This window comes from Carcharhinus amblyrhynchos, chromosome 19 (genome assembly GCF_965287045.1).
Source record: "Carcharhinus amblyrhynchos chromosome 19, sCarAmb.v2.hapA, whole genome shotgun sequence".
Classification (NCBI taxonomy): domain Eukaryota; kingdom Metazoa; phylum Chordata; class Chondrichthyes; order Carcharhiniformes; family Carcharhinidae; genus Carcharhinus; species Carcharhinus amblyrhynchos.
In genome coordinates, this window is record NC_137342.1 from 46,835,802 (window position 1) to 46,851,462 (window position 15,661).

The 15,661-nt window shown below is 43.7% G+C and overlaps 1 protein-coding gene across 4 annotated transcripts in view; it reads left to right on the forward strand.

Moving 5' to 3' along the window:
* Window positions 1-15,661, forward strand: part of sfmbt2 (Scm like with four mbt domains 2) — a 192,442-nt gene that overhangs the window by 73,222 nt on the left and 103,559 nt on the right. For all 4 annotated transcript variants that reach the window (XM_080207712.1, XM_080207714.1, XM_080207715.1 and 1 more), the window contains exons 5-6: window positions 5,486-5,574; window positions 6,502-6,748. In XM_080207712.1, the coding sequence (XP_080063838.1) occupies window positions 5,486-5,574; window positions 6,502-6,748 (336 nt within the window). The remainder of the gene's footprint in view (window positions 1-5,485; window positions 5,575-6,501; window positions 6,749-15,661) is intronic.

Here is a 15,661-nt window from a genome sequence, read left to right on the forward strand (position 1 = left end):
TTGACCCTAGTTTCGGGGGGGGGGGGGGGAAAAGAGAGGTGGGAATTAGCAGCAGGGTAAATACGTGAGGGTTATAGGAATAGGATGGGATTGTTGTTGGTGCAGGCTCGATGGGCCCAAAGGCCTCATTCTGTAGCGTAGGAGTTCTATGAGATGCGTATTTAAGTGTGAAGTTCTGGTTTGAGTGTAGGAAGGCCCATTCCTATTGATCAGTGGCCATGTGCAGCCTGCTCTGTTTCACTATTAAACTGCCACACATCTTCTCGGTAACATGGCCTTTCAGTTAGTGGGGAATCCAGCACCTGTGTTTGACCCCTTGTGTCGACTTATAAGGTGCGTATAACCCTCAACATGTGGGTGAAAAATTGATGGCAACATCTAATGCGACACAGCTCTGTACAAGGATTTATTCGCTGAAAAATGGAGGGTTGGCTTGTACGCCACCTTTATTCATAGAATCCCTATAGTACAAAGGAGGCCATTGGCCCATCGAGCCTGCACCGACTACAATCCCAGTCTATCCCCATAACCCCACACATCTACCCTGCTAATAACCCCCCAAAACTAGGGTCAATTTAGGATGGCCTATCAACCTAACTCTCTCATTTTTTGTACCGTGGGAGGAAACCGGAGCACCTGGAGGAAACCCACACAGACACGGGGAGAACATGCAAAGTCCATCCAGACAGTCACCCTAGCCGGGAATCGGACCCAGGTCCCTGACGCTGTGAGTCAGCAGTGCTAACCACTGTGCCACTCCACCCATTGGCCAAAATACATGTTTCGGTGTTGGAAAAAACGAGGTTGACTTTTTCACCGTGGTCTACAGTAATTAAAAAGAGTAACATTGATGTTTAAGTCCATTGACATGGTTGGTTAGGTGCATTGGCCATGCTAAATTCTCCCTCAGTGTATCCGAACAGGCGCCGAAGTGTGGCAACTAGGGGATTTTCACAGTAATTTCACTGCAGTGTTAATCCTACATGTGGCACTAATAAATAAACCACCCGTTTCTTATTATCCAAAGGTTTTGGTCTTTGTCCGTTCTTAGGGGAAGTACCAGACATGCGCTAGGTGCTTTCCCCAGCTGATATGAAACCATATTTGTCATCTGGAACCACTCTATGTGGAAGATTGCAAGAACTGTAAAGAAACATTATCTTGATAATGCTGTGTAGCTGCAGCTTGTGATGCCTCAGGTAGATGGGAAAGAGGTTAGGAGATAGCTTGGATAAAAATTGGACCCTACATTGACCACGAGGGAGCCTGGAGGTTTGATGGGTGGGCTTTGGAGGAAGCCTATCTGGTGCTACGGAACACGTAAAACAAGTTGCTGCTGAACAGAGAAATGGCTATATTGATTTGATATTTAATTTGACTTTTTTATTGTCACATGTATTGGTATGCAGTGAAAAGTATTGTTTCTTGCGCACTATATGGGCAAGGCATACCATTCATAAAGAAGGAAAGGAGAGAATGCGGAATGTAGTGTTACAGTCATAGATTGGGTGCAGAGAAAAATCAACTTAATGCGAGGTAGGTCCATTCAAAAGTCTGACAGCAGCAGGGAAGAAGCTGGGAGTCACTCGGTACGTGACCTCAGACTTGTGTATCTTTTTCCCAATGGAAGAAGGTGGAAGAGGTTATGTCTGGGGTGCGTGGGATCCTTCATTATGCTGGCTGCTTTGCCAAAGCAGCGGGAAGTGTAGGCAGAGTCAATGGATGGGAGGCTGGTTTGTGTGATGGATTGGGCTACATTCATGATCTTTTGTGGTCTTAGATAGAGCAGAAGCCATACCAAGCTGTGATACAACCAGAAAGAATGCATCTGTAAAAGTCAGTGAAAGCTGAAGCTGACATGCAAATTTCCTTAGTCTTCTGAGAAAGTAGAGGTGTTGGTGGACTTTCTTCACAGTAGTGTCAGCATGGGGGGAACCAGGTCAGGTTGTTGTGAAGGATGTAGGCAAGCAATGTGACAACGCTGATGGCTAAATTGATGAAACATGCTGCAGTTTAGGGAGTGGGACCTTGTAATGGGGACATGGACCAACAACATGTTATATCTGTTTGGTGCCGGAGCTCGAGACTACCATGAATGTAATATGGACCTAAGTATTAGACTGGCGACCTCCTTGAAGTGGAGATGGTGGCGTTGGACTGCGGTAAACACAGTAAAAAGTCTCACAGTACCAGGTTAAAGTCCAGCAGGGAAAAGTTCAGGGTAAAGTTTAACAACCTCATGCAGAAGCTAAGCTGGCTGCTGCCCTTCCCAACCCTTTTCTGCAATTTTCTTAAGGATTTGTTCTGATCTGACAGAGATGAATGGATGCTCTGTGCCAGCCCCAGTTCCCTGATCTGTAGATTTGGATTCTAGGACCCTGATGGGAAAAAGGATGCTAGTTGAATTGAAAATCCAGCCTGCTAATAACATTTCAGTCACTTAGTGCTTCGGAATTATTCTTTTGCTACTAGATGAGATGGAGTAAGATCTCATTTTGCAAGTTTCTGTTTCTCTGGATTACTAGTGAGTTATTTCATCATCCTCTGCGAGTGCTTAAGGACAGGTTGGAATACAGATTCAGTTACAATTATATTATTTTACAAAAATGCTTTGACAGAAATGGTTTCAAAGAACAAACATGATTATTAAGGGAATAATTTTCTTTTGCGAGAAAATGGACAAACAAGGCGGACGCCTTGATTTATTGATATCTACTCAATAGTAGATAATAGTAGTACTAATACTCATTGGCCAGACTAAATTCTCCCTCGGTGTAGTTAAAGTTTATTTATCAGTCACAAGTAAGGCTTGCATTAATATTGCAATGAAGTTACTGTGAAATTCCCCTAGTTGCCACAGTCCAGTGCCTATTTGGGTCAATGCGCCTATTCATTTCAGACTGAGGGGAGAATCTGGAGTAGCCGGAGGAAACCCATGCATTCATGAGGAGAATGTGCAGACTTGGTAGACACAGTGACCCAAGCCAGGAATCGAACCCAGATCCCTGGCGCTGTGGGGCAGCAGTGCTAACCTCTGTGCCACTGTGCTGCCCGTGTATCTGAACAGGTGCTGGAGTGTGGCGTCTGGGGGATTTTCACAGTGGCTTCATTGCAGCATGGTGGCACAATGGTTAGTACTGCTGTCTCACAGTGCTAGGGACCTGGGTTCAATTCCGGCCTTGGGTCACTGTCTGTGTGGAGTCTGCGCATTTGCCTCGTGTTTGCGTGGGTTTCCTCCGGGTGCTCTGTTTTTTTTTCCCACATTCCAAAGATGTACGGATTAGGTTGATTGGCCGTGCTAAATTGGCCCTAGTGTCAGGAGGATTAGCAGGGTAAATAAGTGCGGCTAGGGGAATAAGGTCTGGGTGAGATTGTGGTCAGTGCAGACTCAATGGGCCGAATGGCCTTCCGCACCAAAGGGATTCTATGAAATAATAGATAATATTGGTAAGGCTACTAATAAATAAATACACTTTATAGTATTTATTTGTATTCATGTCTCAGCTTCGATGAAATTGGTTATCCCTGTGTGAATGGTTACAAAATCTGTGAGTCAGCCCTCGGATAAAGAAAATGATCATAATAAAGTAGTGGATTATTAATCCTTGTGTAGGACAGTATAGTTTTCCATACAGGTCAAGTAGGTCATACCAACAAACCAATTTAATAAAGTCCTAGATAAAAGAATGTGCATTTATATTGGTCTACACACAAGTGAAAATCCATCCTTTCAGTTATATATTTCTGTGGATCACTTACTCAGTTTACAGATGTTGAGATGCCACTGGTCTTTTCAAATATTTCAGACAACATCGTGTTATTTTCTCTTCCAAATAACCCCCTGTTGTGAATTATTTTTCTCCTCCTGGTGACATTTGAGTCACATTTTGTGGACACTCTGGTGTAAGCAGCTATTGTCAATCGGAAATGTAACTATTTCCCTAAGCTTTTAGGGCCAAATGTGCTTTTTTAAAAATTTATTTTTGAAATTTATAGATTTTCTCCATCACTTTATGTATGAGGTGAAGAGTAAAATGAAAAAATACATTTTTTTTGTTTCCGTGTTGTGACGTTAGCATTGTAATGTTGTAGAATGCACTGACTGGAAACTACCCAGTACATTGGCAAAAAGTGACCTAATGACAGTAACGTAATTAGATTTTTTTTTCTTTATTAAGCTATTGTATTTACCTTCCCTTTTTTGTATGTTAAATATGATTAAGCATTTATCTCTTGACCTGACTTCAGTAGTGGATAGTGTTCACTGACTGTTTAACTTGTTGTGGAAACTAGAGGCAGGAATAGGCCATTTGGCCCTTCGAGCCTGCTGCACCGTTCATTTTGATCATGGCTGATCATCAAATTCAATATCCTGATTCTGCCTCCCGCCACCCTCCCCATATCCCTTGATCCCCTTAGCCCCAGAGCTATATCTAATTCCTTCTTGAAATCAGACAACGTTTTGGCCTCACTTCTTTTGGTGGGAGCGAATTCCACACATCCACCGCCCTCTGGGTGAAGAAATTTCCCCTTAACCTCTTATTTCTCCTTATCCTCAAACTATGACCCCTAGTTCTGGACTCCCCGACCATTTTTCTTGAGTAAATTAATGGCTATGTTTGGGAAGGGGGAAAGTTGAGACTAATCTCATTTCTATTTACGAGCAGCTGACAAAACTTTAAAGTTAAAGTCTATTTATTAGTCAGAAGCTAGGGTTACATCAGCATTGCAATGAAGTTACTGTGAAATTCCCCTAGTCGTCACACTCCGGCGCCCGTTCGGGTCAATGCACCTAACCAGCACGTCTTTCAGACCGTGGGAGAAAACCAGAGCAGCCGGAGGAAACCCACGCAGACACGGGGAGAACATGCAAATTCCGCACAGAGAGTGACCCAACCAGGGATCGAACCCAGGTCCCTGGCGCTGTGAGGCAGCAGCGCTTGCCATGGTGCCACCCCATTTATTTCTAAGTTGACCGTCGATGGTTTAAAGATCTCTCGCAGATAACCTGAAGTTCTAACACTCTGTATAGATAGTATTTTGACAAGGATCAACATTTTTGTTTGTCATTAAACGACCTGAGTTATTGATCTTTGGCCAAAGTCCTCGATTTGTTTGTTATATAGTTTAAAAACCCATTGAGTTCCCGGCCCTTAATATCTTTAATAGAATGTACGGAGCAGCTTATTATTATTTAACCATGAATTGATTGTGTCATCTTTGCAATAGAGGGCATTTTGTAATCTGCTGTATAATTAGTGTGCTTGAGTTTGTGATTAATCGTATTAAAATCAATTCTGCTATTTTGATCGGTTAACCAAAATGCTGTGAAGCCTGGATATTTATTCCAGGTACTTGAGATAATTTAACAGTTACCACGTGTTTAATAAACCGCCCACAGTGTGCACACAGGCAACAATATCTAATAAGGTCATGAATCTGTGACTGTTTCACCAGATTTTTCTCTTTTTTTTCTGTCTTGCAGCAATCTGTGAGAAACACGGAGACTGGACAGAGTTTTTAATTCAGGATTTGACTGGTGCAAGGACAGCCCCGGCAAGTCTCCTGGAAGGGGTAAGGATTTTAAAATAAACCTTGACCATTTGGCAACACAGTGGTTACCGCTGCTGCCTCTCAGCCCCTGGGACCCAGGTTAATTCCGACCTTGGGTGACTCTCTGCGCGGAGTCTGCACATTCTTCCCGTGTCTGACTGGGTTTCCTCCGGGTGCTCCGGCTTCCTCCCGCAATCCAGAGATTGTGGGTTGGGTTGATTGGCCGTGCTAAATTTCCCCTTAATGTCAGCGGGATTTGGAGAGTCAATATATGTGATTCTGGGGACAGGGCCTAGGTGGGGATTGTGGTCAGTGCAGGCTCGATGGGCTGAATGGTGGCCTCCAGCACTGTAGATTCTGTAGGCCAGGATCTTATAGCTCTTCCTGCCCAGCAGAATATTACGGTCCCACCAAAGTAAATCTGCTGGGGTAGAGGGTGGCGAGATTAGAGAACTGTGCCTTGGCAGAGCCATACGATCCCAATCCTAGAATATGTGTGTATTTCGGAATGTTTTACTTCAGCTAATAATGTTGCAGAAAAAGAACACAGACTCAATTTTAATTCTCAGCATCCCCATCTTACTGTTGTTGAATCATTGAATCTCTACAGTGCAGAAGGAGGCCATTCGGTCTATCGAGTCTGTACCGACCACAATCCCACCCAAGTCTTCTCTACATAACTCCACAAATTTACCCTAGCTAGCCTCCCTGACATTAAGGGGCAATTTAACCAGGCCAATCCATCTAACCCGCACATCTTTGGACTGCTAGTGTAAGTCCATGATGTTAAAATAGGAAACAACCCATGTGCAGAATATGGCGTTAATACATGAAATTTAAGAGAGAATTTATGAATGTTAACGTGTGAAAAATAAGTGTATTTCTCCACCTGAAACATAAGTTAACTTTTGTTTTATAATTTGACTTTTTTTTCCCCATTTTGAACAGCCACTCAGAGGAAAGAACACAGTGGACCTCGTTACCCCCAAATCTCTAATTGAACTTCAGGATTCTAAGAACCCATTTCAATATTGGATAGTCCGTGTGATTGAGAATGTGGGTGGGCGATTGTGCTTACGCTACGAAGGACTGAACGATATCGACAAACACGACCAGTGGTTGTTCTATTTAGACTGCAGACTCCGACCAGTGGGATGGTGCCAGGAAAACGGTTGCAAGCTAGACCCACCAACAGGTACTTATTCTAAGTCTGGCAAAGAGTAAAAGAGCTGTTGTGTCAAAGATATTCACTCAGTTAAGCCTAATGCTGAATGATGTATGCAGTGTGTACATTGTGGCATTAACACCTGTGTGTATATGCTGAAATGTGGGCAAGTGATACAGTTGCCAGATAAATGATATGCCTTAAATAAAGATCTAGGAACCTGGCGTCAAATCCTGCCATGGCAGATGGTGGAATTTGAATATAGCAAAAATCTCGAATGGGGTGGCACGTTGGCACAACGGTTGGCACAGCTGCCTCACAGTGCCAGGGACCCGGGTTCGATTCCAGTCTCAGCTCACTGTATGGAGTTTGCATTTTCTCCCTGTGTCTGTGTGGGTTTCCTCCGAGTGCTCCGGTTTCCCCCCCACAGTCCAAAAATGTGTGGATTAGGTTGATGGGCCGTGTTAAATTGACCCTCGTGTCGGAGGATTAGCAGAGTAAATGTGTGGGGTTATGGGAATAGGGCCTGGGTGGGATTGTGGTCAGTGCAGACTCAATGGGCCAAATGGCCTCTGCAATGTAGGGATTCTATGATTAAAAACAGGAGATGTTGGGAAAGCTCAGCAGGTCTGGCAGCAGTTACGGAGAGAGAAACAGAGTTAACGTTTTGAGTTCAACATGGCTCTTCCTCAGAACCAGAGAAACCTATCTCCCTCCAGTTCCAAATAAGAGTCATATTGGACTGAAACCTTAATTCCGTTTCTTCTACGTTGCAAGACATGGAAGAAACAGTGCCAGTGACCCTGGTTCAATTCTGGCCACGGGTCGCTGTCTGTGTGGAGTTTGCGTGCTCTCCTCGTGTCGGCGTGGGTTTCCTCCAGGTGCTCCGGTTTCCTCCCACAGTCCAAATGTGTGCGAGTTAGGTTGATTGGCCGTGCTAAATTGACCCATCAATCTAATTCATAATTGCTTTCATGAGTATATTGTGCTGGAGAGAGACCACTCAAAGATGACGATACCAAAAATCAGGATGTATTTGGGTGGCACGGTAGCACAGTGGTTAGCACTGCTGCCTTACAGCGTTGGGGACCTGGGTCCGATTCCCGGCTTGGGTCACTGTGTGGAGTTTGCATGCTCTCCTCGTGTCTGCGTGGGTTTCCTCCGAGTGCTCCGGTTTCCTCCCACAGTCCAAAGATGTGCGGGTTAGATTGGCCGTGCTAAAATTGCCTCTTAGTGTTTTGAGATGCATAGGTTAGAGGGATTAGCGGGTAAACGTGTAGGGATATGGGGGTAGGGCCTGGGTGGGATTGTGGTCGGTGCAGACCCGATGGGCCAAATGACCTCTTTCTGCACTGTAGGGTTTCTTTGGTTCTATGTTTTTACGGAAAATCAACCGATGCATCAGTAAAGTTAAAAGTTTATTTATTAGTGACAAGTAAGGCTTACATTAACACGGCAAAGAAGTTACTGTGAAATCCCCCTCGTCACCACACTCTGGCGTCTGTTCGGATCAGTGCACCTAACCAGCTCGAGTTTCAGAATGTGGAAGGAAACTGGAGCACCCAGAGGAAACCCACACAGACACGGGGAGAACATACAGACTCCACACAGACAGTGACCCAAATTGGGAATCAAACCCAGGTCTCTGGCGCTGTGAGGCAGCAGTGGTTGTCCCACATCATTCTTGACCATGACTGGAGCCCAGGCGTAGATAGGTAGTAATGCTGTCCTGAGTTTGGTGCTTTTCATTTTTCAGTTTAAAATAGGATATCTCAAGGTGCTTTATTATCTAACCTAACATTGTCTCTTGTATTAGAGGGAGTTGGAGCAGGGATTCTCCTCGCACTTTTCTTTGAGGGATAATCCAATTTGTTTGATTTTAAGTATGGCATGGCATTGATTTGATTTATTATTGTCACATGTATTAACATACAGTGAAAAAGTATTGTTTCTAGCACACTATACAGACAGGGCATACTGTTCATAGAGAAGGAAAGGGGAGAGTGCAGAATGTAGTGTTAGTCATAGCTAGGGTGTAGAGAAAGATCAACTTAATGCAAGGTAAGTCCATTCAAAAGTCTAATGGCAGCAGGGAAGAAGCTGTTTTTGTATCGGTTGGTACATGACCTCAGACTTTTTTTTTAACCAATGGAGGAAGGTGGAAGAGAGAATGTCAGGAGTGTGTGGGGTCCTTAATTAGTTTGATTGCAAAGGCTAAGTGGGAGAATATAGTGTTGCGGCAATTTGTGTTGGTGGTGATGATCAGAATGGGCCTGTACTCGGAGTTTAGAAGGCTGAGGGGAGATCTTATAGAGACATATAAGATAATGAAGGGTCTGGACAGGGTAGAGGCAGAGAGATTATTTCCGCTTGGAAAGGAAGCAAGAACTTGAGGGCACAGCCTCAAAATAAGGGGGAGTCAATTTAGAACAGAGTTGAAGAGGAACTTCTTCTCTGAGGGTAGTGAATCTTTGGAATTCTCTGCCCATTGAAGCAATGGAGGCTACCTCGTTAAATGTGTTTAAGTCACAGGTAGATAGATTTCTGATCAATAAGGGAATTAAGGGTTATGGGGAGAAAGCGGGTAAGTGGAACTGAACCACTATCAGATCAGCCATGATCTTATTGAATGGCAAGGCAGGCTCGATGTGCTTGATGGCCTACTCCTGCTCCTATTTCTTATGTTCTTATGTTTTAGCTGTGAGCATTGTGTACCTTCTTATCTTCAGTGAGTGTCCCAATTTAAATAATTGCAGTAGCAATCTTGTTTAAATTTAAAAATAAAAATGTTAATGAATATCTCACACTTTGCCCCAGAGGTTTAAATGCAACCTGTTATTCACTCGCCTCATGCAAACTAACACTCTCAAAAATTAGATACAGATGAAGGAAAAAGAAACAATATGACCAATTGACTCCATTTCTCTTTAATGGTAGGCCTGGAGTTTATTGGATGAGTTGATGCTTTTAGTTGAAATTAAGATCTTATAATCAGAGATTTCTCAGGAAGCTACAAGGTGTCACAAAGCTTAACTTCCAAGAGGTTGATTCTCAAGTGAACATGAAATCGAAGTAGGTTAGGGAGACTCCTTCTGCCACTTTCAAGGTATTACTGTTTATTATCTTGGATGCTTAGTTGACTGCAGCTGGTTTGGTGGCTTCCTAATGGTCTCTGTTGCTGCAGAGCTGTTTCTTGTGGTTTTGAAATTAGATAACAAACGATCTGACTTACCCATAGTCTAAAGTCCTTTTCTAAGTGATGTGGGTAGTCAGGTCTATAAACATCCTGGGCTGGATTTCCCATGCTCCTGCGACGTGTTTTGTTGCAGCAGAGGTAGCCCACCATTGAGTGCCCTGGTCTATGCGCTCCCTACAGCGGGCCCGCAATGGGAGTTCATCGTTGGCAGGACCGCAAGATTGCACTGGCGAGAATAGCCGGGTAATTCCAGCCCATGCGATTGCCATTTGACTCTTCGCAATTTACCCAGAATGGGGTCAGGTGAAGGATGATGGAAATACAATGGGAGTTTGGGAGGGGTTCCTTCATCTCAGTACTGTGAGACTTTGTTCCAGTTATAGTGAAAACAGACCCTCCAGTCTTGCCATCACCTGTGCTGTATGGTCTCTCGTGCCCTTCCCCCTGCCCCCATTGCCAACGTATGTGTCTCCGTTCTTCACCCCCCTCCATCCCCGACTCAGGCAATTTTTACCTGAGGATCAGGTGTTTCAGTAAGCGAATGGATGTCTGGGTTGTCAGCAAAGAATACATAATAAGGCAGTGCTATTTCTGTTTATTTATTAACACAAGATAAAAAGATTGTAAGTGCTTGTATTTTCTGCTGTTGATACTGATTGACCTGTAGTGTAAATGAGTTTTTTTATAAGAAAGTTAAGAGTGAATGATTGGACTTTCTTATAGTTTTTTTTTACATATCCCACGATCACTATAGGATTCATTGATGCTATACTGTGCATAGTTGGTGAGTGGGCATGGAAGTTACATATTTTGGTAAGGGGCAGGAGGGGCCATTTGGAGTGCGGGGCATACCTTGGCGAGGGAGCATACTTTGGCACAGGAGACATGAGGAAATTTTCAAAAGGCTTCCTCAGGCAGACTGTGGTTCATGACATCCTTGAGGCACCGCGAAGTACAACTCTTTAAAAAGCTGGCGGACTCCATCAAACCTGTGGCGGACTAGGATGTACCCATCCCAGCAATGTCCCCAGTCATTGGGAATGTAGGGTGTGGGCTCGCAATCTGTGGGCTCATGATCCAACCAAACCTGCCCCTTACGCCTCTGAAAATCGGAAAACCCTGAGAATGGGGTCAGGAATCCCTGAATCGGGTTCCGTCTGCCATTTTTTAAAGGTTTGCAGAGTCTCCCCAGTCTGTGAAAATCTAACCAGGGATTTGCATATTTAATTTTGTCAGAAAGCAAACCTCAGAAATAGGCAACCGGCATCAAGAAAATTTGCTAAGTGATGCAGAATTACTCGCTGTAATATTGCTTAGTCATAATCTCTTCTTCAGAACTCTGAGCTGTTTCATCTATATGTGTTTGATGAGATTGATTTGAGAGATCTTGTGCTTCAATTTATAATTATTGCTTTGTGTGATTCCATCTCTGCTAGATACAGTTCTGCCTTGCTAGCAAACATTTTTGTGCCTATTATTGATTTCAGAATTGAACGCATGCTTCTTGTTAAAGTAATGGTCATGATTTTAACACAGTTTGAACTACAAAGTTGTTTATTTCTCAATCGTTAAACTTACTGCTTTTCCCAAAAGTGTTGTACCTAAAAATAAGAATCGGTTCGTTAGTAAGTGATGCAGTGAATGAAGAAACTTAAAATGAACTGTCCTTGTATTCCTTTGGTTTGGGAACAACCCTCTACTTTCTCAGGGAGGCTAAGGAAATTTGGCGTGTCAGCTACGACTCTCACCAACTTTTACAGATGTACCGTAGAAAGCATTCTTTCTGGTTCTGGTCATTCAAGCATTCTGGTTATATCACAGCTTGGTATGGGCTCCTACTCTGCCCAAGACCGCAAGAAACTACAAAGGATTGTGAACGAAGCCCAGTCCATCACACAAACCAGCCTCCCATCCATTGACTCTGTCTACACTTCCCGCTGCCTTAGAAAAGCAGCCAGCATAATTAAGGACCCCACGCACCACGGGCATTCTCTGTTCCATCTTTTTCCATCGGGAAAAAGATACAAAAGTCTGAGGTCATGTACCAGCTGACTCAAGAACAGCTTCTTCCCTGCAGTCATCAGACTTTTGAATGGACTTAAGTTGATCTTTCTCTACACCTTAGCTATGGCTGTAACACTACATTCTGTATTCTCTCATTTCCTTCTCAATAAACGGTATCCTTTGTTTGTATAGCACATAAGAAACAATACTTTTCACTGTATGTTAATGCATGTGACAATAATAAAGCAAATCAGTCTGTTAGTTCAATTGAAGTGCATTGAGAAATAGCAGTTTATTGTGGGAGTAAATATATTAGCCATAAAACAGTGGGATTAGTTTACAGTTTTAAGTGTCTTAAATCTGAGGCGGAAAGCATCTGGTGTGGGAAGAATTTAGATTACTTAATTTAAAGGAGGTGATTTATGCGAGTGTTGTTTTAAACGTTGAATCAGCTTTCAATTTGTTTGCCTGGAATCCTCCTTAGCATAGAATGAAACCAAAAAAAAAACCTGACAACAAAACTTATACGCAACTGGTAAACAAATACACGGGATAGACTGAGGAAAAGAAAAATCTAGCAATTCAAAACTGGGCATCCATGAGGCGCTGTGGGCCACCCACAGCAGCAGAATTATACTCAGCCATAATCTGTAACCTCATGACCTGGCGTAACCCCCACTCCATCCTTACCACCTAGCCAGAGAATCAACCCTGGTTCAATGAAGTGTAGGAGGATATGCCAGGAGCAGCAGCAGGCATGCCTAAAAACGAGGTGTTAATTGGTGAAGCTACAACACAGGACATGTCAAACAGCAAATAATAGAGCTATGAAATCTCACAACCAACGGATCAGATCTCAGTTCTGCAGTCCTGGCACATCCAGCCGTGAATGTTGGTGGACAATTAAACAACTCAGTGGAAGAGGAAGCCCAGTAAATGTCCCCATCCTCAGTGATAGAGGAGCCCACAGTCCAAAAGATAAGGCTGTACCATGCCGATTGGATGATCCGGCTCTGGGCCCCGCAGATCTCCTCAGCATGACAGATGCCAGTCTTCAACCAGTTCGACTTACTTCACATGGGATCAAGAAATGGTTAAAGACGCTGGATGTTGCAAAGGCTATGGACGCTGACAATATCCCAGCAATAGTACTGAAGACTTGCTCCAGAAGTTGCCATGCCCCTAGCCAAGCTGTTCCAATATAGCCACAACACTGGCATCTAAGTGTCAGTGTATGTACTGCACACAAGAAACAGAACAATCTAACCCAACCAATTGCTACTCCATCAGTCTGCACTTAGTAAAATGATGGAAGGCACCATCAACAGTGCTATCTATCAAATGCACTTACTCAGCAATAACCTGCTCATGGATGCTCAATTTACGTTCTGCCAAGGTCACTCGGCTCCTGACATCTTGACAGTCTTGACCTGACAAGAGCTGAATGCCAGAGGTGAGAGTGACTGCCCTTGACATCAAGGCAGCATTTGACTGAATATTGCATCAAGGAGTCCTGGCAAAACTGGAGTCAATGGGAATCGGGGAAAACTCTTGCTGGTTGGAGTCATAGCTGGCACAAAGGAAGATGGTGTGGTTATTGGAGGTCAACTAGCTCAGCTCCAGGACATCACTGTGGAAATTCTTCAGGCTAGTGTCTGAGGCCCAACCATCTTCAGCTGCTTCATCAGTGACCTTCCTTCCATCATAAGGTCAGAAGTGTGGATGTTCGCTGATGCTTGCACAGGTTTCAGCACCATTTGCAATTCTTTTGATACTCAAGCAGTCCTTGTCCAAATGCAACAAGATCTGGACATTATGCAGGCTTGGGCTGACAATTGGCAAATAACATTTACACCACAGAAGTGCTGGGCAATGACCATCTCGAACAAGAGAGGATCTAATCATTGCCCCATGGCATTCAAAAGTATTACCCTCACTGAGTCCCCCACTATCAAGATCCTGGGGGTTACCATTGACCAGAAACTGAACTGAAATAACCACATAAGTACTATGGCTACAAGAGTAGGACAGAGCTATGAATCTTGCAGTGAATAACTTGCATCCTGACTCCCCGATGCCTGTCCATTGTCTACAAGGCACAGGTCAGGAGTGTGAAATACTCTTCAATTTTCTGGATGAATGCAGCTGTAATAACACTCTAAGCTCAACACATCTAGTTCAAAGCAGCCTACTTGATTACTATCCACAAACATTTAATCCAGCACCATTGATGAACAGTGGCAGCCGTGTATACCATCTATAAGATGCAAGGTAGGAACTCGCCAAGGATCCTTGAGCATTCCAGACTCTCAACCACTACCATCTAGAAGGATAAAGGTAGGAGATACCTGGAACACCACCACTTGAAGGTTCCCCCTCCAAGTCACTCAGTATCCTGACTTGGAAATATATTGTCATTCCTTCACTATCGTTGGGTCGAAATCCTGGAATTCCCTCCCTAACAGCATTGGATGTACCTGCTCCTCAGAAACTGTAGCGGTTCTTTAATTTATTAATAATATAAATTTATTGACAAAACCATTTCAGTTGCAAACCAGTGGATAAATCATTTCTTTAATATGTATAACCTGAATATTTGTTTGGGAGGAATCTTCATTAAATCTGTCCTTAATTACTGATCTATTAAAATGTTTGCATCTGCAAATTTCCTGAATATAAAATTTTCCTGTTAACTTTTTGAATTATAAATTCCTGTGTTCACGTACATCATAATAACTATTTTGGTAAACTCATCAGTCTGCATTTGCAGCCTCCCACCAGCGAGGGTGGTATAGTACCAATTTCTGTGCTCTAACCACTACTACAGGCTGCATCTTAGTGGGGTGGGGACAGAGGGCCTGTAGAAACTAAGAAGCTTAATTTACCTTTAATTGTTTTTTTAAAGCATGGTTGTTTGGCTGCCTCATTTGGCATCTGCTCACCTCTGTGGTATTGGCCTGAGCTCGAGTAGCTGTGAAGACATTTTATTTTACATGCCGTCCCCAAAAAAGCACACGCCCTACACGGACAAGTAAAATCCAGTCCTACTTTTCAAATGATTGTAAATTGTGTTATTTAACCACGAATATAAAATCAAAGTATTGTCATGCTTACTAAAAGGCGTGTCATTTTCATGATTTTGAACATACACGGAAAGCTCCTGGAACTGCCTTTATTAAAAAAAATGGACATTAAGAAGTTAAAGATGAAAGTTAAGCTTATTTATTTAGTCACAAGTAGGCTTATATTCACACTGCAATGAAGTTACTGTGAAAATCCCCTAGTCGCCACACTCCTGTTCGGGCACACTGAGGGAGAATTTAGCACGGCCAGTGCACCTAACCAACACGTCTTTGGACTGCGGGAGGAAACCAGAGCACCCGGAGGAAACCCATGCAGACACGGGGAGAATGTGCAGACCCGGGGGAGAGAGAGTGACCCAAGCTGGGAATCGAACCCAGGCCCCTGGCACTGTGAGAAAGCAGTGCTAGCCACTATGCCACCATGCCATGAACTGTTAAGGAGGTTTGGTGATCTTTATAACTGAAGTCCGGACTGTGAAGCTTTTGAAAAGCTCCAAGTTGAATGATCAGCAGCTCTCTGAAGTGTGACTTCCTGTTCCTGGGGCCAGACATCCCACCTCCCCTCTCTCAGTAGGCAGCTGGGAGCCATTATTCTGCTGGGAGGGGAGTCTGACATTTTAGCCTTTTAGCCTGTGTTGGGAGAGACTGTGGTGTTGTTGT